Source organism: Bufo gargarizans, chromosome 6 (genome assembly GCF_014858855.1).
Source record: "Bufo gargarizans isolate SCDJY-AF-19 chromosome 6, ASM1485885v1, whole genome shotgun sequence".
NCBI classification, from domain to species: domain Eukaryota; kingdom Metazoa; phylum Chordata; class Amphibia; order Anura; family Bufonidae; genus Bufo; species Bufo gargarizans.
Genome location: NC_058085.1, coordinates 334,264,877 through 334,289,972, shown reverse-complemented (window position 1 = coordinate 334,289,972; position 25,096 = coordinate 334,264,877). Strand labels below are relative to the sequence as shown.

At 42.4% G+C, this 25,096-nt stretch overlaps 1 protein-coding gene across 21 annotated transcripts in view; it reads left to right on the top strand.

The window, feature by feature from the left end:
* The window catches only part of LOC122940834 (janus kinase and microtubule-interacting protein 3-like), a 96,376-nt gene that overhangs the window by 36,427 nt on the left and 34,853 nt on the right, over positions 1-25,096 (top strand). For 18 of the 21 annotated variants that reach the window (XM_044297644.1, XM_044297642.1, XM_044297638.1 and 15 more), the window contains 5 exons: positions 3,508-3,654; positions 4,170-4,301; positions 13,943-13,978; positions 18,775-18,834; positions 23,011-23,127. In XM_044297644.1, coding sequence (XP_044153579.1) covers positions 3,508-3,654; positions 4,170-4,301; positions 13,943-13,978; positions 18,775-18,834; positions 23,011-23,127 — 492 coding nt within the window. Of the gene's footprint in view, positions 1-3,507; positions 3,655-4,169; positions 4,302-13,942; positions 13,979-18,774; positions 18,835-22,532; positions 22,536-23,010; positions 23,128-25,096 lie in introns of all 21 variants that reach the window. The other 3 variants (XM_044297636.1, XM_044297632.1, XM_044297633.1) reach the window with 2 other exon arrangements.

Sequence of the window (25,096 nt, the reverse complement as noted above, 5' to 3'; positions counted from 1 at the left end):
AGGTGAGGTGTCAGGTCCTTGTTAAGCTTCCTTTATGCACACATACACAGATTTCTGACCATTAATATTAATCTACAGCTTCATGCATATGGCTATATTATGACCCTGTACAAACACCCGTAGAAGTCTATGGGACTCCTGTGTCCATATGTCTCATATTTCATAAAGAAATGACTGTGCTTCTTTGTTCAATCATAACATTGAAGGAACAGTTATGTTTGGCGTTCCCTAAACTCTCTTTAAAAAAATATATTCAGTAATAATATGTTAGTTGGATGCACAGGATGGTTGATACACCAAACAGGGTGCTCTCAGTCTTGCAGCGTCACCCCGCTGTTGAAAGGAACAAAAATATGAAAAAGATGACTGGGCACACCTAAGATATTGGTTACTAATATTTATTAAAGTACTTGTAATAGTTTAAAACACAAATCCAATGTGATGATGTATGGTACAAAAGTATAACTTTAAAACATTGCGACACTGTTTGGCAGCATTCAAAGCAAAAGTTCTGCGTATTTGTGGTTGGGATGAAGCTGAATTGGTCACTCACAGATGATCTTGTAACCTAACATCCTCATTCCAAACTCAACATGGGCAGAATGATAAAGTACGTGAGGTAGTACATAGAGTGAAAATAAAGCAATATATTAGCGGTTAAACTACAATATTAGTAATAGTCATACAGTGACATAGAGTATAAAATCAGGTGACAGTAGGATAAAATAGGGATTCGCTTGATGTAAAAAGGTTCTAAATATCCAGATGTAGCAAATACAGTCCCACAGACTGTATTTGCTACATCTGGATATTTAGAACCTTTTTATATCAAGCGAATCCCTATTTTATCCTACTGTCACCTGATTTTATACTCTATGTCACTGTATGACTATTACTAATATTGTAGTTTAACCGCTAATATATTGCTTTATTTTCACTCTATGTACTACCTCACGTACTTTATCATTCTGCCCATGTTGAGTTTGGAATGAGGATGTTAGGTTACAAGATCATCTGTGAGTGACCAATTCAGCTTCATCCCAACCACAAATACGCAGAACTTTTGCTTTGAATGCTGCCAAACAGTGTCGCAATGTTTTAAAGTTATACTTTTGTACCATACATCATCACATTGGATTTGTGTTTTAAACTATTACAAGTACTTTAATAAATATTAGTAACCAATATCTTAGGTGTGCCCAGTCATCTTTTTCATATTAAAAAAATATATATTTATACAAACTGGATTCCCAAAAAGTTGGGACACTAAACAAATTGTGAATAAAAACTGAATGCAATGATGTGGAGATGGCAAATGTCAATATTTTATTTGTAATAGAACGTAGATGACAGATCAAACGTTTAATCCGAGTAAATTTATCATTTTAAAGCAAAAATACGTTGATTCAAATTTTCACGGTGTCAACAAATCCCCAAAAAGTTGGGACAAGTAGCAATAAGAGGCTGGAAAAAGTAAATTTGAGCATAACGAAGAGCTGGAAGACCAATTAACACTAATTAGGTCAATTGGCAACATGATTGGGTATAAAAAGAGCTTCTCAGAGTGGCAGTGTCTCTCAGAAGCCAAGATGGGTAGAGGATCCCCAATTCCCACAATGTTGCGCAGAAAGATAGTGGAGCAATATCAGAAAGGTGTTACCCAGCGAAAAATTGCAAAGACTTTGCATCTATCATCATCAACTGTGCATAACATCATCCGAAGATTCAGAGAATCTGGAACAATCTCTGTGCGTAAGGGTCAAGGCCGTAAAACCATACTGGATGCCCGTGATCTCCGGGCCCTTAAACGACACTGCACCACAAACAGGAATGCTACTGTAAAGGAAATCACAGAATGGGCTCAGGAATACTTCCAGAAACCATTGTCAGTGAACACAATCCACCGTGCCATCCCCCGTTGCCAGCTGAAACTCTACAGTGCAAAGAAGAAGCCATTTCTAAGCAAGATCTACAAGCTCAGGCGGTTTCACTGGGCCAGGGATCATTTAAAATGGAGTGTGGCAAAATGGAAGACTGTTCTGTGGTCAGACGAGTCACGATTCGAAGTTCTTTTTGGAAATCTGGGACGCCATGTCATCCGGACCAAAGAGGACAAGGACAACCCAAGTTGTTATCAACGCTCAGTTCAGAAGCCTGCATCTCTGATGGTATGGGTTGCATAAGTGCGTGTGGCATGGGCAGCTTGCATGTCTGGAAAGGCACCATCAATGCAGAAAAATATATTCAGGTTCTAGAACAACATATGCTCCCATCCAGACGTCATCTCTTTCAGGGAAGACCCTGCATTTTTCAACAAGATAATGCCAGACCACATTCTGCATCAATCACAACATCATGGCTGCGTAGGAGAAGGATCCGGGTACTGAAATGGCCAGTCTGCAGTCCAGATCTTTCATCTATAGAGAACATTTGGCGCATCATAAAGAGGAAGGTGCAACAAAGAAGGCCCAAGACGATTGAACAGTTAGAGGCCTGTATTAGACAAGAATGGGAGAGCATTCCTATTTCTAAACTTGAGAAACTGGTCTCATCGGTCCCCAGACGTCTGTTGAGTGTTGTAAGAAGAAGGGGAGATGCCACACAGTGGTGAAAATGGCCTTGTCCCAACTTTTTGGGGATTTGTTGACACCATGAAATTCTGATTCAACATATTTTTCCCTTAAAATGGTACATTTTCTCAGTTTAAACTTTTGTTCCGTGATTTATGTTCTATTCTGAATAAAATATTAGAAGTTGGCACCTCCACATCATTGCATTCAGTTTTTATTCACGATTTGTATAGTGTCCCAACTTTTTGGGAATCCGGTTTGTATATATAAAAACTCTCTTTTAGCCATATTATTCCCTGTTTCGGCTGCACAGCTAGATGTATTTCTCTCAGAAGCAGGTGGTGCCAGTACTGTACGCAGTGATCTCACATCCCTTACGATATTTGTTTTCTTCTAAGAAGCTCAGAAAGCTGATAAGGATGGATAAATCAGACTTACAGAAAAGTAGGAGGCTGCTATAATGCTCAGAAGCAGAGTCAAAGCTGCTGTTTTATCAGGTTCAGGATCTCAGCTAGCTCTGACATACCCCCACTTCCTCTCATCTGTCTTCTGAGTCTCTGTTACCAGATCTTGCCTGACAACAGGCAACAGATTTCAACTTAGATGGAAGTGAGACCCCTAGTGGCCATGACTTTATTGCTTTTTTCAGGTGGATGCAGGCATATTTTTTTTTAAATGTAGTGATTTAGAAATTTGCTAATTACACCATTCTCTATTAAATTAAATGGAATTGTGTGAAAGTGCAGTGTCGCTTGAAAGCCCAGTAAAAATATGATTTAGCCACCTAAGTCTAACTTATCATAAAAAAAAAGGGTTCTAATCTCAGGCAATAGAAATATTTATTAAATATTAATGTATTGTTTAGGAACCACATTAATATGAAATTTTGTGTGTGGTTGGTTGCAGCATTTACTTCATCCATACTTTTATATTCCAGCTTAAACGCCTCAGAGAAGCAGAAAGTCAATATAAACCTATCCTAGACAAAAATAAACGCCTTAGCCGGAAAAATGAGGAAATGTCTAATTCACTGCGACGTATGGAAAACAAATTAAAGTTTTTAACACAAGAAAACATAGAAATGGTGAGTAATGTTCAGACCCAAACATTTATGTCTAAAACTATCTAGTAGCCTTGCTTAACCCTGCTCAGAACCTGGAAATTCAGGTATGGAATCAAGATATCCCTAATATCTCGTCACCCACATGCTGTACTGAAAGGGTCCAGGACAGTAAGGTATGTTTTGGGAGAACTTTAATAGCTAAATCTGTCAGAATTCTGGCTGAATTTGGATCCAAACACTGGCATATATGCTGTGCTCCAGATTTATTATGTGTTTTATACTATTGATAGTGATGAGAAAAGGGGTGCAGCTTACAGAAAAGAGGCGTGAAGTCTAGGAAAGCATATTACTTGAAGTGCACCAATGGAGATCAGTCAGCATATGGAAGGGCATTTTTTATCAAGACTATTTTCAATGGAAATAATTTGGTTGCAAATTAGGTGCATGCCCTTTAATGTCAGGTTAGGCTACAGTATTCTTTCCTTAATGTCCATTTTTTATATTTTATGTATTTTAATATGTATCTTATTGTCTAGAGACAAAAGGTTCGTACTATAAGAAGACCAAGCTCTTTGAATGATCTTGACCAAAGCCGAGAAGAGAGGGAAATCGACTTTCTAAGGCTACACCTTAATGAACAGCAAATTATTATTGATGAACTTTCTAAGGTAAAATATGGCGGTGACCATGCTGCATTTGTTACCACAAGAGATCTTCATTAGAGATGGCCTTGCGGTTTGCCCGGCGGTCGTTTTGCGGCGAACTTTGCTCGTTCGCAATTCGCCGAACATGCGAACACATGCCGATATTCGCACGCACCATATTCTTTTGCATAGCGCCGAACTTTGACCCATGACACATCCATCTGGTGGGAATGGACAGCCAACTGAGATGTTTCAGCACATGGACACACCCCCCAACCCTACAACAGAACCCAATCTGGTAGCCATTTTATATTATGTGTTTTGCCAGTGTAGGGAGAGGTTGCATTTTAGAGCAGGGACAGTTAGGGACACGAAATGCTAGCTAATAGGGCCACAAAAGTCCTTTTAAGGACTGGTATAGGTGTGCTATCAATGGGTGTGATATAGAGGGGTGTGATATACTTGTGATATAATATACTTTCTAACATAGAAATTATATTATAGTGTATTTGTATTGTGCAGCAGTTGTGTGCGGTTCTGCTGTGATACCGCAGGTATATAGAGGGACAAACGCTATTGGAGTAACTAATTGCAACGAGTGTGATATACCTGTTGCCCCCAAAAAAACAGCTTGAGGGCTGCAATATACCTTCTTCCACAAAATCCTGATTGAGGGGTGCTATATATCTGTTTCCGCCAAATGCTGATTGAGGGGTGCTATATACCTGTTTCTGCCAAATACTGATTGAGGGGTGCCATACACCTGCTTCCACAAAATAGTGATTGAGGGCTGTGATACACCTGCTTCCACAAAATACTGATTGAGGGGTGCGATATACCTGTTTCCACCAAATACTGATTGAGGTGTGCTATATACCTTCTTCCATAAAATCCTGATTGAGGGGTGCTATATACCTGTTTCTGCCAAATATTGATTGAGGGGTGCTATATACTAGTTTCCGCCAAATACCGATTGAGGGGTTCCATATACCTTCTTCCACAAAATACTGATTAAGGGGTGCTATTGCTATAAACCTTCTTCCACCAAATACTGAGTGAGGGCTGCCATACACCTGCTTCCACAAAATACTGATTGAGGGGTGCCATATACTTGTTTCCGCCAAACACTGATTGAGGGGTGCTATATACCTGTTTCCGCCAAATAGTGGTTGAGGGGTGCCATATACCTTTGCAGTGATGGCCAGTTCGCCATGTTCGCCCGCGAACATATGCGGGCTGCCATCTTTTCTCACAAGTCCGGCGAGGCGCAGGTAAGCCCTTACCTGTGCCAGGAGCCGGTCTGTAACAAGTGCGGTCAGCGGGAGCAAGCAGTTCCGACAACAGCCCGATGAAGGCCCCCGGTGGCTGTTATCGGAACTGCCTGCTCCCGCTGGCCACACTTGTTTCAGACCGGCTCCCGACACAGGCACAGGTAAGGGCTTACCTGCGCCTCGCCGGACTTGTGAGAAAAGATGGCAGCTCGCATATGTTCGCGGGCGAACACGGCAAACTGGCCATCACTGTACCTTTGTCACGTACCGAGATCAGACCGGCCCACCGCGTCACGTGACAAGAGTTTGCCAAGCCCTTCAGGCCGATTCACCTTACACCCTCACACTCTGGTAACTTGAGCATAAATCGCCACTTGAAGCCTGCAAGCACACCCACGCACTAACACGAAACTTTCACTGCCACCACCCGCCCGTTATAAGGTCGACAGGACACCCCTGAGTGTTCCACTCGCAAGCAGACACTCACACGATAGCAAGCCTCACGGAAAAACAACATACAGCCTCAGACTGCACACACACTCTTCATGGAACTAACAGGTTCTTAAAGTTACAAGACAAACCATCAAACTATTAGGTTTAATGTATAAAAAATAGACAGTACTTGGTTACAAAAAATGACACATACATAAATGGCAAACAATTGTAAAATAAAAAGGAGAAAACAAAGAAAGTTCTAATACTTAACATTTGTGTGGTAAAAGTCCTTTCCTCCCAGGAGATATGGGTAGAGTAATGGTGCACAAACCAATTCGATTGGATCTCCCACTTTGCAACACCCAAATATCCAGGGATTGCATTTTTATGCCTTTCCTCCAGGGGCAGGCCTGAGGGGGACTCTCACTCCCACCTCTGGCTCAGCCCCTCTAGGCACAGCTACATGACCCATGCAGCCGGCCCCCTGGCCAACTTGGGAACAGGTATGAAAATATCAAAAAGATAGTTTTCCAGTTGCCCTGGTGAAGATACAGACCCCAGCCCTTCTTCATATTTCATATCTCATCGATCCGAGTCCTAGCATATCAAACGCTACACATCAAGGACGCGAAGATGAGATCCTTATTTAAAGAAGATGAAGGCGAGTTGATGTCTGGTGTCCAGCGATGCCCCCATCATACCAGAGATGATAAGCTAGATTTTGGGAACATCCGATCCCTCCTGAACAAGTTATGAAGGATTATGGTTCATGCTCTGGTTAGAAAACCCCCATGCTGACGCGAGGCGTCGGAGAGTCTGTTGTCCCCTGTCCCGAGTGTGACCAGCAAACGGGTCCATCCTCGTTAGCATCTCTGTGCTAACTACCCCCCGGGGAGCAGGCTGCTGTTTTCCCAGGTAAGAGGCAGACATCTCGGCCTATATGCAGCCTTAAAGGGTTTCTGTCATCAGAAATAACGTTATGTAGCTGACTGACATTAGCGATGTGCTAATGTCAGCAGTACATGGCTGCCGACATTCTCTTAAAATAAAGACTTTTAAAATATGCTAATGAGCCTCTAGGTGCTAATGGGGCATTGCTTCAGCACCTAGAGGTTTGGTCTACTCACCCTTTGGCAAGCCCAGGTCCCACTGATAGACTTCTCCTCATCGTCATGTAAATCCTGCGCCTGCGCCGTCCCGTTTAGTATTCAGCGCAGGCGCAGTGAGTGAAAGACGCACTCCTGGTACCGGCTTCCTCACTACGCCTGCGCCGAAGGAAGGAAGCCAGCAGCAGGAGCGTGTCCTTCACTCACTGCGCTCCATGTCCTGCCTCTTCTCCTTTTCCTCTCTCCTCCCATTTGTCATCCACTCCACCTTCCACTGTGCCGTCGTCGCGTTCATCTCGCACAAGGCAGCTTCCATGGCCCCAATGTTCGAGCGTAAAAAATGATGATGCTGGATAATCCTCTTGCCCAACGGCTGACCCCTGGCTTGTCTGAGCTGATAGCCCGCCAACTACTGCCATATAAATTGGTGGACTCGAAGGCCTTTAGAAAATGTGTGGCCATTGGCGCACCGCAATGGAAGATCCCCGAAGGAAATATTTCTCCCAGAAGGGCATCCCTGAACTTTATGGCCACGTTCAGCGGCAAGTTAATATATCTCTGGCACACAGTGTCAGAGCCAAAATACATCTGACCACAGACACGTGGTCTAGCAAACACGGGCAGTGAAGGTACATAACTTTTACTGCCCACTGGGTGAATCTTCGGACGGCCATCAATCATGTATCCCGTGGCACCCATGTGGATTTGGTGTTGCCACCATGGATTGCATGCAGGCCTGCATCTTCTTCTCCTCCTCGGCTGACTCCTTTTCCACTGCTACCGCCTCTTTCGCTGCACCCCCCAAGCTCCCCAGAACCCTTTTGACGTGCCAGGTGAGACGTTGCCATGCTGTGTTGCGGCTGTTGTGCCTGGAAGCCAAGAGCCATACCGCTCCTGCACTCCTTTCAGCTCTGCGGTCACAGGCCAATCAGTGGCTAACCCTGCTCAATTTGACAGTTGGTAAAGTGGTGTGCGACAATGGTGCCAATCTGCTGAGCGCCCTGAAACAGGACAAAGTGACACATGTGCCATGCATGGTACACATCCTGAACTTAGTCCTGCAGCAATTTGTTGCCAAATACCCCAGGGTCCAGGACGTCTTGCGGCAGGCCAGGAAAATCTCTGGCCATTTTAGAAGATCTTACACGGCCATGGCTCACCTTGCTGACGTTCAGCGACAACACCACTTGCCCGTCAGACGTCCGATTTATGACAGCCCAACGCACTGGAACTCCACCTTGTATATGCCTGATAGGCTGCTTCAGCAGAAATGTGCCATTAACGACTACCTGTACGAACTCTGCGGCAGGACAGGTTCTGGGGAGATTGTGAGATCTGCTCACGTGCAACGCCTGCAGACTTCTGCGGCCATTTGATGAGATCACCAAACTGGTCAGTCACAGCCAGGGTGCAATCAGTGACGTCGTACCTTACGACTTCTTTCTGGAGCATGCATTGCGTCGTGTCATTGATCGAGGAGCAGGAGCTGGCCTTGCTGCGAGAGATGCTGCATTCTACTTTTGCAGGCACTGGCAGAGGAATTTCCACCCACACCGAAACAGGTGCGGGAACCAATCCTACGGCGCCTGCAAAAAGAGGGCGGTTTGAAGATGTGTTGGTCACTTCGAATATTGCAGCCAACCCATCGACAGCCGCCCTCCGGATCCAGCCTCAGGGAACGCCTAGACCGACAGGTGTCCGACTACATTGGGTTAATGACCAATGTGGATGCTCTGAGAAGCGAGGAACCCCTTGACTACTGGGTGTGCAGGTTTGACCTGTGGCCAGAGCTGGCACAATTTGCCATGGAACTCATGGCTTGCCCCTCTTTGAATGTCTTGTCCGAAAGGACATTCAGCACAGCAGGGGGGATAGTGACCGATAAGAGCACTCGCCTAGCTCACGACAGTGTGGACTACCTCACATTTTTAAAAATAAATGAGGCATGGATCTTGGAGGAATTCAACACCTGTGATGACCATGTGTAATTGAATTTCCTCATGCCAGCCCACACATATCCGCCACCACCCAGAATAAAGAGTTGTCCTGGCCTTATGTATATACAGCAGCATTAAAGGCCTTTTATGTCAGGTGAATGCCTAATTTTTTTTAACAGTTACATATTTATCCTGTGACCGCCTAATGTTCCTCCAGCCACAGAATCCAAAGTTCTTTGCTGTCAGGTGAATGCCTATTGCCTAATTTTTTGGGGCCTGTACTGGCCGACAGTTACATATTTATCCTGTGACCGCCAAATGTACCTCCAGCCACAAAATCCAAAGTTCTTTGCTGTCAGATGAATGCCTATTGCCTAATTTTTGGGGCCTGTACTGGCCAACAGTTACATTTTTTATCTCTAGCCACATAATCACACCCTTGTCTCACTCCTCTGGCTCATATTATGGTGGCGTATGAACCGCATTCACCATAAAGACCTTCTAATATCACAGGGTCATGTGACTGTGCCACCTTATACCCCGCATTGTGCCCTCTTACCACACCCTGTGCAGTGCCCCTAGTCTTTCCCTGTACTATGCCCTCTTATACCCTTTTATCCGGTCACAGTATGGCAGTGTTATCCGGTCACTGTACAGAGGTGTTATCCGGTCAATGTATAGCGGTGGTATCCAATAACTGGATGGCCATAACTGTATCCCTTTCCATGCCCACGCCATCCTTTTTTATACCTGGCATGCTAAGGACCTTTGCGCCAAAATCTGTATCAGAAATACGCCTAACATAGACATATTTCTATATAATAAATGACCACCTAATTGTATTATTATTCAGGGGTAGGGCTGATATCTTTATATTTTATAAATTCTAGTGTATTATACTGTGCCCTGTATTTCCCAGTAGAAAATTATCCTTAGGAAACACAGTTCTCATCCCTGACCACCAGGACCAGGTAGTCTCTGTCAGTACATGGCGGCCTCCCCTCTCCGCCACGCTGCTCCGCTGTGTACTGGTGCTTATTCTGACACTAGGGCTGGGTTCACATCCTATTTTTGCCATCCATTTAATGCATACCAAAAATGTATGCGTTAACAGATGCCTTAGACTGATGCCGTACAGTGGCGTCCGCTCACCATACAGTACCATGGTAGAAAAATGTATGTTAACGTATGCATTTTTTTATTTGGACTCTGCAGGATACAAAAACATGGAGTGCTGCACATTTGTATACATCAAACCGATAGGAAATAAAAAATTTCCAGGCTCCAGCAGGGCACATTTTTGAGAGTTTCCCTTTAAGACGCATAAAAATGGACCCTGATTAAAATACATATTTTTTATGGGAATTTTTGCCAATAATTCCCCTCTGGTATATCACTGTCCATGTTGTTGGACTATTTGTGTACTTCTAGTAAGTGTTTATTGGCTGCAAATATGACCTGAAGGTTTTTCAGGTTTGCCTGCCATTAAAGGGAATGGGGCACGCCACGAACGCGTGGTTCGTGAACATTTGATCGCGAACGCGCGTTCGCGAATCGTCCTGGCCAATGTTCGTCATTCAATAATCTTCATCAGTCCTCATCAGGTCATGTTTCCTTAACTTGAATATATTGTTTTTGGGGCCTGTACTATGAAATGTTATACTGGTGGTCTGTGCCCATTGCGTCTCACTCCCCCAGGTGGACATGGTCGCCAGAGCTCCCTTGTCCTATTTCCCTGGCAGTTTGTGTTTGACATTGTCCTACTGCTGTCTCCAGGCTGGCATGACTGCTGGAGTAGCGCTGATTAGTTTCCTTCATGCGGGTGGACACCTGTCTCTCCTCTGCTGTATGTAGGGCATTCCTGCCTCCTCCAGCTCTTGAAGGCACACCTTAGTCTTCCCTGGCCAATGGCTAGCCACCTTAGGGTATTTAGGGTATTTTGCCTAAGCAATAGATTCTAGTGTCCTGCTAGGTGCGCCATTGTCTTTGCCTATCTGTGTACTGACCTCTTTCTCTCTCTGGATTTTCCCCTTTTCTGCCTGACCCTTCTTTTCCTGACCTGATCTCTGCCTGTTGCTTGTACTGACCCTGAGCTGCCCGCCCTGACCCTTGGACTGATTATGGATTGCATGAACTCTAAATGCCCTGCCTGACCTCAGCCTGTCCCTAACAACGGTTTTACTTGACCACTCTGTGCTTAATGCCAGTGTCTCTTGACTCCTGTGGGTCTGCAGCCTCTGAAAAGGGACTTCTCCAGGAGGTAGTGGACGGGTGGTTCCCTGCAACAGAGTCTAAACCCTTGTATAGGAATTGAAAAGTGAAGGCAAGGGGCTGGCAGGATAACACCTGTGGAGCCCCAGTCCAAATGAGTTCAGTAGGCACAGCAGAGCCACATCCATTTCAATAACAGGCAATGGACTCCTTTTGAGCATTTTTTATTACTGATGTAGGCTTCTTTCACATTAGCCTTAGGATTGTCCAGTAGGCTGTTTCGGCATGGGAACAGCCTACCGGATCTGTACTAATGCTTGCACATGTGTGCTGCCGGAAGTCCGCTCCGCCCCCATTCACTATAATGGGGACGGGTCGGAGATGCGGCCGCAGCACGGTAAACATGCCATCAGGAGACCGGACAAAAACCGTAGCGTCCTAAGGCTAATGTGAAACTAACCTTTCATGGAATTTGGACTAAAGCATTTTTATGCAGACTGGGTGGCTAAAAGTTCTGTCTTCAGACACTCTCTCTCCTCTCCAGAAAAATCTAAACTCCAGATCAGAAGTTCACAGTGACTAGCATTCTGCAGTTTACTATGCACAGTGAAACATACAGTAGAAGCTGCATAAGCCAAAGAAAGCAACATTTTTAATAAAAACCTATTACAAAAATGTGGAATCTGGCTCCAGAGGTGTCCATAGACTTTAAACTATAGACTTATTCAATGGCAGATATTAAAAATGAAAATGGCTGCTCAGACTGTCCATATTCTGGGCCCCCTGCAGGCTAAAACATATTGCCAAGAGAAATGAAGATAATCTGACATAATACTGTCTTTGAAGTGAATATGCAGTCAGACAAGGGCTTTCAATAAAAAATAGATTCCCTATTTGTGTATTTTTGTACTCTTAGGGGCAAAAGAAAAAGATATACTATAGTAATAAAAATGATGTTTGATGCACACAACCCTGTTCCATCAGTAGCTAATACAAACCGGATTCCCAAAATGTTGGGACACTAAACAAATTGTGAATAAAAACTGAATGCAATGATGTGGAGATGGCAAATGTCAATATTTTATTTGTAATAGAACGTAGATGACAGATCAAACGTTTAATCCGAGTAAATGTATCATTTTAAAGGAAAAATACGTTGATTCAAATTTTCACGGTGTCAACAAATCCCCAAAAAGTTGGGACAAGTAGCAATAAGAGGCTGGAAAAAGTAAATTTGAGCATAACGAAGAGCTGGAAGACCAATTAACACTAATTAGGTCAATTGGCAACATGATTGGGTATAAAAAGAGCTTCTCAGAGTGACAGTGTCTCTCAGAAGCCAAGATGGGTAGAGGATCACCAATTCCCACAATGTTGCGCAGAAAGATAGTGGAGCAATATCAGAAAGGTGTTACCCAGCGAAAAATTGCAAAGACTTTGCATCTATCATCAACTGTGCATAACATCATCCGAAGATTCAGAGAATCTGGAACAATTTCTGTGCGTAAGGGTCAAGGCTGTAAAACCATACTGGATGCCCGTGATCTCCGGGCTCTTAAACGACACTGCACCACACACAGGAATGCTACTGTAAAGGAAATCACAGAATGGGCTCAGGAATACTTCCAGAAACCATTGTCAGTGAACACAATCCACCGTGCCATCCGCCGTTGCCAGCTGAAACTCCACAGTGCAAAGAAGAAGCCATTTCTAAGCAAGATCCACAAGCTCAGGCGTTTTCACTGGGCCAGGGATCATTTAAAATGGAGTGTGGCAAAATGGAAGACTGTTCTGTGGTCAGAGTCACGATTCAAAGTTCTTTTTGGAAATCTGGGATGAAATGTCATCCGGACCAAAGAGGACAAGGACAACCCAAGTTGTTATAAACGCTCAGTTCAGAAGCCTGCATCTCTAATGGTATGGGGTTGCATGAGTGCGTGTGGCATGGGCAGCTTGCATGTCTGGAAAGGCACCATCAATGCAGAAAAATATATTCAGGTTCTAGAACAACATATGCTCCCATCCAGACGTCATCTCTTTCAGGGAAGACCCTGCATTTTTCAACAAGATAATGCCAGACCACATTCTGCATCAGTCACAACATCATGGCTGCGTAGGAGAAGGATCCGGGTACTGAAATGGCCAGTCTGCAGTCCAGATCTTTCACCTATAGAGAACATTTGGCGCATCATAAAGAGGAAGGTGCAACAAAGAAGGCCCAAGACGATTGAACAGTTAGAGGCCTGTACTAGACAAGAATGGGAGAGCATTCCTATTTCTAAACTTGAGAAACTGGTCTCCTTGGTCCCCAGACGTCTGAGTGTTGTAAGAAGAAGGGGAGATGCCACACAGTGGTGAAAATGGCCTTGTCCCAACTTTTTGGGGATTTGTTGACACCATGAAATTCTGATTCAACATATTTTTCCCTTAAAATGGTACATTTTCTCAGTTTAAACTTTTGTTCCGTGATTTATGTTCTATTCTGAATACAATATTAGAAGTTGGCACCTCCACATCATTGCATTCAGTATTTATTCACGATTTGTATAGTGTCCCAACTTTTTTGGAATCCGGTTTGTACTTCACATGCAAATATTCCATTAATCCATTTTATCTCATCCTATCATATTGGATTAGACAATGTAGCAGCGACCATATTGCTGTTGCAAACCTAATTTTATAATATTTCTATTTTTTTCCCCTAGACACTGGAAACTGCAGGCTATGTGAAGAGTGTCATTGTAAGTATTAGAGATGAGTGTGTACTCACTTTATCCTAGTGCATACAGAAATGCAAGAATTATCCATTGTATCATGTCCACCTTTAAATGGGTATTGAAGTTCCAGCAAATAAAGGTTGCTGCAAGATCTCTGCTTGCTGTCATTCAGCTGGGACTTTCATTGCTTACTTCCAGGGGATAAAACTCTGTGCTGTCCATGTGATGGACCCATAAGTGCACGACTCATTGCAAAGAGAAAACCGTACTGTCATTGTAACGAACTGTGCACATGTCTGTCCAGCCAAAAACCAGGACAGATTTTTCTTGAAACTAAATTGGAAATGATAGCAAGCAGAGATAAAGTATTGCTTTCTTTTAGCGCCACACCTGTTCGCAGGTTATAGGTGGTATTGCAGCTTATGCTCATTCACTTTAATACAGCCATACAAAATACAACCTATAGAAAGATGTGGTGCTGTTTCTGGAAGAAAGTAGACATGATGGGGGTCATTTATTATGGGAAGTATGCCACGTTTTAGCGTACTTTTGTCGCAGATTTGGTCACAAAGCGCATTTGCGGCCAAATCTGTGACTTTTCCCCGTTCACGCCACTTTTCCAAGGTGGTGGAAAAAGTGGATGGAAGGGGGTGGGCTGGCAGGCCTGTCTGATTCATCATTTTCTACGTCTGTTTTTGGTGTAGAAAATTACTTAAATCTACACCAGCAAGGGAGCCGGCATAGGTTTAAGCAAGTCGCACGGCTGCCGGTAAAGCGCCTAAGCTATGTAGAGGCCGGCCCCTCTACATAGGCGCATCAAGCGGCAGCGGACATGCACTAAGACTGGCGTCTAAATCACCGGTCTTAGTAAATGTCCCCGGATGTTCTTATCCTGGACACCCCTTTATTCTGTAATACTTTGTTGATACCATTCTACAGAAGAATGAATAACTTTGTAAACGCATCACATCATTTATCTTGTATGAATTTCGAGTTAAATCTTGTATTATACTCCAGAGCTGCATTCACAATTCTTCATATACTAGAGCTAAAATCTCCCAGCTATCCCTGCTGGCTCATGTCATGGTAGAATTTTTGCATGATCCCTAAACAAGGGATCTAGCCATGTTGTCTGCAATGCTCCAAATATAAAAATTTACTCTAGGGGTAAAAGAATGATGAGACAAGACTCCGGGTGGTATTTGAGTCTTCTTCTACCTCTTCCAACTCCAAATGGCAGAAGGCCCCTCACTTCGTTAGCCAAGCCCTGGGTGTCACCCGTACAACCTAAAAATACAAATGAGCCTATAGGAATGTGACATGTGGTTTAGCAAAGAGTGACATATGTATCCTCATAGTGACATATACATCCTCACAGCATGCATCTGGACGCAATTAGGATACTCCAGGCAGGAAAACCAGCCAAATATTTTAAGGCTACTTTTAAACTTGAGTTTTTTTTTGGATCGGGCAGGGTTCAGCAAAAACGCTTCCGTTACTGATAATACAACCTTCTGCATCCGTTATGAACGGATCTGGTTGTATTATCTTTAACATAGCCAAGATGGATCCGTCATGAACTCCATTAAAAGTCAATGGGGGATGGATCCGTTTTATATTGTGGCAGATTGTGGCAGAGAAAACAGATCCGTTCCCATTGACTTGCATTGATGCTCCGCATCCCAGGACGGAAAGCAAACTGCAGCATACTCTCCGGTATGAGAACGGAACGGAATGCATTTTGGAGCACTCCGTTCGGTTCAGTTACGTTTTGTCCCCATTGACAATGAATGGGGACAAAACGGAAGTATTTTTTCCCGGTATTGAGACCATATGACGGATCTCAATACTGGAAAATAGAAACGCTAGTGTGAAAGTAGCCTAACCCTGGTATATTCAAAATGTAATTGTGTTTAAAATAATCCTACCATATCACTCAGTATCTGCACAGGGCTTGTTCTAGCAAGACCTTTTTCCCAATTTAGCATTTAATCAATATTTTTATTTATTTATTTATTTAGTTTGTTTTTAACCTAAAAGAAGCATTTACAAAAAATGGCAAATTATTTTCTCTTTCTTGACTCCACTTATGATCTTGGCTTTAAAAAATGCATTAAAAATACAGAAGAAATATTGAATGATGGCCTGAAGTGCATCTTGGTGGGTGTTATTCTTTACACCAGGCATTTTCCAGCAAACTGATGGAGGAAACCAATAAAACTGACTACACATTAGATATATGTCAGCTGAACGCGTTGAGACTGGTGGAACCAGCTAACCAAGTATGAAATACTTGGCCAACATGCCCGATACGCTTCATTAAAAACACATGCACATGTTTCTGAACTGAATGTGTATGGCCAATGTAAAGTGGTGTTCTGGTTAGATGAGGTTCTCCTGTATCCACATGGTAGAGGATAACTATTAGGCCTCTCTCACACTACCGTATGGCTATTTCAGTGTTTTGCGGTCCGTTTTTCATGGATCCGTTGTTCCGTCTTTTTGTTTCCTTTGTGTTTCCGTTTCCGTTCCGTTTTTCCGTTCCGTTTTTCCGTATGGCATATAAAGTATACAGTAATTACATAGAAAAAATTGGGCTGGGCATAACATTTTCAATAGATGGTTCAGAAAAAAACGGGACGTATACGGAAGACATACGGATGCATTTCCGTATGTGTTCAGTTTTTTTTTGCGGACCCATTGACTTGAATGGAGCCACGGAACGTGATTAGCGGGCAATAATAGGACATGTTCTATCTTTCAACGGAATGGAAAAACTGAAATACGGAAACGGAATGCATACGGAGTACATTCAGTTTTTTTTGCGGAACCATTGAAATGAATGGTTCCGTATACGGAACGCAAAAAACGGCCCGCAAAACGGAAAAAAAAAATAAACGGTAGTGTGAAAGAGACCTTAGGCTACTTTCACCTCAGCATTTTTGCTGCATCCTGCAGGGATCAGCAAAAATGCTTCTGTTAGGATAATACAACCGTCTGCATCTGTTCAAAAGTAGCCTTAGCCTGGAGTAAGTCTGATCACTGGGACTCCCACCAATCATGAGAATGGGGACCCTAGACCCCCGAAAAGAATAGAGTGGCAGGTTATACAGGCAACATTGCCAATCTATTCATCTCTATAGGACTGCCAGAACTAGGCGAGCGCTTGTACACAGCTACCTCCCGATAGAGAATGAATGAGGCAGCAATGCGGTTGCTTGACCGGCTGCTTTATTCATTTTAGGTTTATGGGGCCCTCGTTTTTGTGATTGCTGGGGTCCTCAGTAGTCCGACCCGCACTGATCTAATAGTTATTCCCTGTCTCATGGCTAGGGGATAACTTCATTTAACTGGAATACCCCTTTTACTGTCCTTCTGGTTTAGAGGAGCACAGCTAAGGCAAGGTTCACATCTGCAGGAAGGAATTTTTCGGATCCATCATAGGAGCCGAGAAACAGAATTCAAGCTGTGATGGATCTGTCAAATAATGGATACCAATCCTACCCAATGGACCCCATTGACCTGTAAAGGAGTCCGTTGAGTTTCCATCATGGAAGACAAACCTCTGGCACAGATGTAAACCAAGGCTAAGCTCTTAAAAGTGACAGCAATCTTGTTGGCTGTTTCCAGTAACAGCAAGCAGAATTGTGAATGCAGCTCTGGGCTGTAAGACAGACTATAACTCCAGCTTCATGCACATGGCCGTCTCCATATTTTGGTCTGTAAACCACAGTTCCGCAAAATAAAGATACCTTCCTTGTGCGCGGTATTCTCACTCCCATCAATAGAAATGACTGTTTTTGCAATGCGGACCAGAATAGGACATGTTCTATCATTTGTGGAACAGCCAGATGGATCCGGAAAATGTGTCCATAGCCCCATAGAAATGAATGGGTCAGCATGCTATCAGCAAAAATGAAAGAAATTCTGGGCATGTGCTTTAGGCCTTAGTAGTAGAACAAGATGTGTCTGACATCAAGCTTTTTGACTGGTTCTAAAAAAAAAACTGAAAAACTGTAACATTCTCTCTGAACAGCTGTAAAATGCAATATAAAAATGGTCAGTGGAGGACATGTCCTTTAAAGAGTAGGTTCTTCTTGGTGTACAGGTAAGTTGGGGAGTTATAGGGGTATTACCGTAAATTCAGCTTATGTCCCATCTACTGCATACAGCATAACTAACTGCTGGGTGGAGGTATGACCACTGGAATCTCCACCGATACCAAGAAAGATCTCATAGCCTCGCCCCCAGTAGAGCGGGAGGTCAAGAATGTACTCTACCACTCCATTAGTTCTCTATGTGATAGCTGAGCGTCGTACCCTGCTTTCTCCAGCAGTCCCATAGAGAATGAATGGAGCTGTGAGGTGCATCTTCTACCTGCTGCCCCATTAGGATGGGAGCTATAGGGTTCCTACAGCTCCCATCCTAATGGGGCAGCAGGTAGAACATGCTCCTATAGGAACCCTATTCTTGGGATCGGTGGGGGTCCCATCAGATGGACCCCCACTGATCATATACTTATCCCCTATTTAGTGAATAGGGGATAACATGTAGTTACCAGAGTACCCCTTTAAACAAAAAATTATCTCGATCTGTCCATTAGCATTTGGCCAATGGTACAATTTACGCTGTCAGACCTAAAACAGCCTATACCACCTGATAGAGAAGCTGCGGAGAGCTTCAATTCCCAGGGGTCTCTCCATGCCAGGTAGTAATTGGCAGCCCCCAAACCAACCAAGCGAGATTTACCTCTTCGGTTTCTCATGCCAGTCACATACTGAAAAACGACTTATAACTGTGCAATTAATTTTTATCTACAGGACCGAGAAAAGCTTTTAAGATTTAGGAAGCAACGGAAAAAAATGACAAAACTCCCTAAGGTAAAATACTTCTCCATTTATAAAGATTTCTGTGCAGAACAGATGATTTAGGACAAACCGTTCCGTCTCTAAGTGGAGAAAGGCAGCAGTGCCTGCAGAGTGCGTTCTTTCTAAGTGTCACACTCCATGTCTCTCAATTTCTTTTAGATCTTTGAAGAGTAAACCCTTTGGCCTCTGTAAATATTAGAACGGGCTTTGTGGGAACCGGTGTGAATTTGCTTTGCCGGTGTCTCGCTCAAGGTCAAATTGCCTATTAAAGGGCCTTTCTATTCTCGGAAGGTGATTGCATATTGCTAGAATATGCTATCACTTCCTGAGTATGGGGATCTGAGTGCTGAGAACCCCCTTGTTCTTAAGAATAAAGGGACCTAAGTTCTGATTTAGTGCTGTAGCACCTTAACGGTCTTTCATAGCACTGTAGAGCCCCTGACCCCCAGGGACCTGCAAAGTATCTCAGTTCAAGTGAAGGTTCTTATGATGCGTTTCCCCGCACAGCCAGTGGCCACAAGTGTTGCTGTGCAAGGAAAAACTTTGAACAGGTAGCAGCCAAAATTGCAGCTCCTTCATTCTCAAGATCTATTGGGGTCTCCACTATCAAGATCCCATTGAGGAAGTGATGGCATATCCAAGCATTATGGAATATTGTGGAATATGAGACATTGTTTTGGTTCTCTGATGGTCAAATTGCCTATTAAAGGGGCTTTCTATTCCCGGAAGGTGATGGCAAATTGCTAGAATAAGCCATCATTTCTGAGCAGGTGGGGTTTGACTGCTGGGAACCCCCCATGTTCCTGAGAATAAAGGGACCTAAGTTCTGGTTTAGTGTTGCACCTTAACAATCTTTCTCAGCACTGTATAAAATCACCACTGTGCTATGTATATCAGATGATACATGATTGAGGCATCTAAAGGATCCAATAAAAGGGGGGCAGCACAATCGCCGCTCCGTCATTGCACCCACTACTTACAAAGAAGTGCACGTGATGAAGTAATTTGTCACCAAGCAAATTTTTTTTGCTAAATTTGGCGAAGAAGCCGAATTGAATTTTTGAATACTTTGCCGATCACTACTCCTGAACAACAGGGACCTGCAAAGTTATGCTAGACTATGCCATAATAGCCTGAGTATGGGGGTCTTACTGCTAGGAATGTCCTTGTTGTTGAGAATGAAGAGGAGGTTTCTGCCTTACTGAGATGACCTTGCTGTGGTAGGCAGACACAGATGTGTTTTGATAAAAAACCAGATCCTTCATTTTGAGAGTCTCAGCTACCAGGATCCCATTGATGAGGAAGTGATGGTATATGCAAGCCATGTGGTATATTGCAGAGTATGAGACATTGTTGTAGGTTCTGAGCACTTATTAGAATATTTCTTTTTTTTAACCAGATTTTGGATCAGTCTCAGGTTACGGGGGTACAGCTATAATGAGATGTTCCACAGTTTGTATAAAATCATCATTTACTCAGCTCCAGAATCATCAAACATTTACACAGTTACTAAGTAACGGCAGCAGGAATCCCGGTAAAATAGGGCGCCTGCTGGTAACTTTCCTTACTGCTTTGCTCCTGATGTTAAAAGATTCAGCTTTTATTCTGTGAAAAGGAAATCGAAATGTAGCAACCAAGGTATAAATAAACAAAATTCTTAGGCTACTTTCATAGTAGCGTTAATTTTTTTCTGGTATTGAGATCTGTCATAGGGTCTCAATACCGGAAAAATAAACGTTTCTGTTTTGTTCCAATTCATTGTGAATGGGAACAAAACGTAACTGAACAGAGCGGAATGCTCCAAAATGCATTCTGTTCCGTTCTCATACTGGAGAGCAAACCGCAGCATGCCGCGGTTTGCTTTCCGTCCTGGGATGCAGAGCAAGATGGATCTGTCATGATCCACAATGCAAGTCAATTGGGACGGATCCATTTCATCTTACACAATAGAAAATGGATTAGTCCCCCATTGACTTTTCATTTTTTCAGCAGCAGATTCGGCGATTCCAGGACTCCTCTTCTGTCATCTAAGATGGCCGCACTGCTTCTCAGATGCATACCATGCATTTGGTAGTCCTAGACACTTCCTACTTGTCCAGCCCTGCTCTTGGATGGACAGCATTGCTAACATGAAGTGTCAGTATGCATCAAGTAGTCTGAGAAGCTCTGCGGCCATGTTGGATGGAAGAAGAGGAGACGGGGAATTGGTAGATCTGCAGTTAAAAAGAAAAGGAGGTCATCAGTTAAGGGTTCCCCACTAAATGTGATTTTATTTCCTTGACTATTTCCTTGAACAGGAGGATGGACTTTATTAAAGTCTGCCGTAAATCGGTGGTTCTTGAGCCATTTGTCTAGCTACCTAAGGCTGGACGCTGATTTAAAAGGCAAGGATGTTTTTAAAGAAGAGATATTACTGAAAATAATAGCATTGCACACAATGTGCTGCTACTTGTTACCTCTGTGTGTACCAAGCATCCAATGAGAGGAAGAGCACGCACAGCTATATGTACCACCTAATCAAAGCAGCCTCTGGAATAGGCAGGGTAAAAGTGCACTGAAGACACCCGCTTCTTAGATGGGATAACAGGAGTACATTCAGACTTGGAGGTAGCTACACCTTTAAGTATATACTACAAACGAAAAAAAATCACTGAAAAAGATAAAAACATCCTGCATGATATGATAAATAAATATGCAGATGTACATAGCTATATTTAAATAATAGCACTCACATAATAGATGCAAAAAATATATGTAGACTAAAACCTTGTTCTGACATACTAAAATCTGAGATTCTTAGCTAATATATTTTGAACAAAACACATCTGTGCCTGCTTACCAGCTCCAAGGTGATTTCAGTCAGGCAGGAACCTATTCTATTTATTACCTGTTTCTATGCCAGTGGACATCTACATGCAGGAGTGACTGCAGGAATGTTTTCCATCACTTCTCTCTGAAACGTAAAAAATGTGCCTGTTATGGAGGCATTTGCTCCTTGTTTGCCTATTTGGATTTTTTTTTACTAATTCAGAAGTTTTCTCATTTTAGAGACATGCGCCTATTTCCAGCTTACTTGCACCACATTTTCATGTGCATACTAAGTAAACCAGTCTTAGTGAATATAAACCTGTCGTAGAAATAAAGAACCACTAGAGGTCAGACTATTGTCATTATGCCTAGTCTAATTCATAAAGTGATTGATAAATAGTCGGCAAAATACAGACAGGTGAAGAACATATGCCTGTCTAATTGAAAGCCTAAAAATACACAAGATTGATAAATGTGCCCCAGTGCCTACTAAATGTTCAGTGCCCTGCTACGTCTATTGGTTCCAGTGATCACCAGGATGAAGGACAGGAGCAGTCAGGTGTAACCCAGCAGAGCCATTACAACTATTGCAAGGCTGACTAACTCCCCTATAAGTGAATCTGTAATGCCAGCCCTAGTTATAGGAGCATGATATTTCATAAAAAATTTACAAAATAATAATGTCTTTTTATAAAGGTACACACTGTAATAACAAACAATACAAAAAACTGTTGAAAAAATAGAAATAAAAAAATCAGCCACCTAAAAAACATCTGTAATCACTCAGTCAATAACCATAATCCATTTACAACAATTATTGGGTCTATTTTTTGGAACTGAATTATATGAAAACTAATACGGTCATATATAAAACTTCTAAAATAGCCTCAATAGCCCCCTAGAAAGTATTAAAGTAATGTGTACTAAAAACAGCCAAATAGGTTCTGGTCTCGAAGACATGAATCAGTTAGATATGAAATATGGAAAATCCCGTTCTGACACTTACCAGGTCCTTGCTGGTCTCTACTTCTTCCTGATTCCGTCTCAAGACAAAATGCCTGGAGATGGTGACTCAGCCAATCACTGTCCACATTGGTGACCCGCCTCAGCCAGTGAATGGTTGATCAGGCATCTAAAGCCATTTCCTGACCACCAGAGACCACCAGGGACCTCCTAAGCATCGTAACGGGAGCACTGGTAAGTATAACTTTTTTCACTTTTTTTTTTATCCCACTCCTAGGCCTTTCCTATTAGTTTTTACTACCCTGGACAGTAAGAACTCCTTAAAGTCACATACTCCATAGGGGGCAGTATTCCCAGGCAGGTGCTCTTGGCCAGTCAAACCCATCATATAATGGGTTTTCCATTTCTAACTTCTAGCCGGTGGTGGAAACATTTTTTGGTTATGATGAAGAAGCATCTCTGGATTCTGATGGTTCCTCAATCTCCTACCAAACAGACCGCACTCCTTGTACGCCGGATGAGGATGTGGAAGAGGTGATCCGATTTTGTTTATTATATAATTCATAGAATTAATCCATTACGTGCATAGCCAATTTTATCATTTAGGACTTTTCATTTTTTAGGGATTTGTTTTTCATTTTTTTCTTATTGCAGTCCAGCCGACATAACTTTATTGTACTTTATTCATGTAGCTGCATGAGGGCTTGTTTTTATTTAGGACAGGTTGTGTCTTTTTTAAAGGCTATGTGGACACGTTTAGGGGTATTTTTGGGTTCAAAAATCTTTTTTTCACTTGGACTTTATTAAAAATGTTCAGATGCAAGAATTAAAGACCAGTCTATTTGCAAATTATCACTTTTTGTTTTCTTTGAATCCTGTCATCTGATATCTGATGTGTAGCTCTTATCTCTGATCTACTGATGTCCTAAACACTCATTATAGATCAATTCTTATTAAAATGATAATAATATGGCTTAAATAAGATCAGAAGAACAGAGGATAAGGAGATAAGAGCTAAATATGAGCAGTCAGATGACGGGAGTCAAAGGAAACAGAAAGTGACAGCTTGCAAATAGACTGATTTTTAAACCCTTATTTCTCAGAAACGGCTCAACAGACCAATTGAAAGAATCATTTTTAGCCCAAAATGACTAAAATACAATTATTAAAAAAAATGCCCTCAAAAGGTATACATAGTCTTTAATCCCTGTTTTAAGAAGCATTAACTATGATGAATTATTTAAGAGATTTTTTTTTTTTACAGCACTTTTGTTTTTTCATCTTGCACCATTCACCACGTTATATAAATAACATATTAAATAGAAAATTGTAGTTTGAATCTGTTTCAGTAAATCATTTTATTCCCTATACTATAACATTACTACTTTGTGATGCTCCCCTGTTACTCTTCCTAGAAATGTATAAATAAGACTCTTTCACACGAACGCTTTTTTTTACGTTTCCGTTCCGTTTTTGCATTCCGTACCATTTATTTCAATGGATCCGCAAAAAAAACCTGAAAGTACTCCGTATGCCTTCCGTTTCCGTATTTCCGTTCCGTTTAAAGATAGAACATGTCCTAGTATTGTCCGCAAAACGGACAAGGATAGTACTGTTCTATTAGGGGCCAGATGTTCTGTTCCTCAAAAAACAGAATGCACACGGACGTCATCTGTATTTTTTGCGGATCCCTTTTTTTGTGGACCGCCTAGAGGCCTAAATTGAAAACTGGGTGTCAACATTTCCCAAGTGAAGTGGGCGTGGCACTTCACAGTCAGCACTGACTGAACAGTATCAGACTGTACAGGGACCTACCCCCCACTGATAACACCCACTAGTTAAAACTGAGTTCGGTAAAAGGTTTTTAATAGTAGAAATAAATTTCGAAAGTTATTACCCAAAGTCTCGCGAGGCTTTGCGAAGTAATAGCTTTGGCTCATCAGAGCAAATACATTTTAATACTGTACGAAGCGCTCGTTCCGTACAGTATTCTAACAAAGTTTTATGCTAATCGACTTCGGATGTTTCATCCGAAGTCGATTCGCTCATCTATAATTAGGTGTAGTAAAATGATGACATTGTAGAAAAGCAGACAGATCCTATTAAAAATTATTCTGTGGTACCACATTATGGATTAGTAGTACAAAATTTGTGTTGGGGGAATTACACAGCCACAATTCTGGAAGTAAAAAGTCACACATTTTGTTTAACGGCCACATTTTTCAAACATTGTGCAACATTTGATAAACTTGGCTCAAATTAACTGATGACTTTTATTTTTAGATATTAAAGGTTGCCCAAGTTATAAAAAAAAGATGAGCAGGTCATCAGTATCTAATCTGTGGTGTTGGGGCAACTCACAGAGCACAGCAATGACAAGCAAGAAGCAGGGAGGGATCATCGGTTCAGATGAAAAAGAAATCTAGAATATTCCCGAATGCGAATATATAGCACTATATTCTAAATCTTCCCGAATTCTCGAAGTGGCAATATTCACAATTAA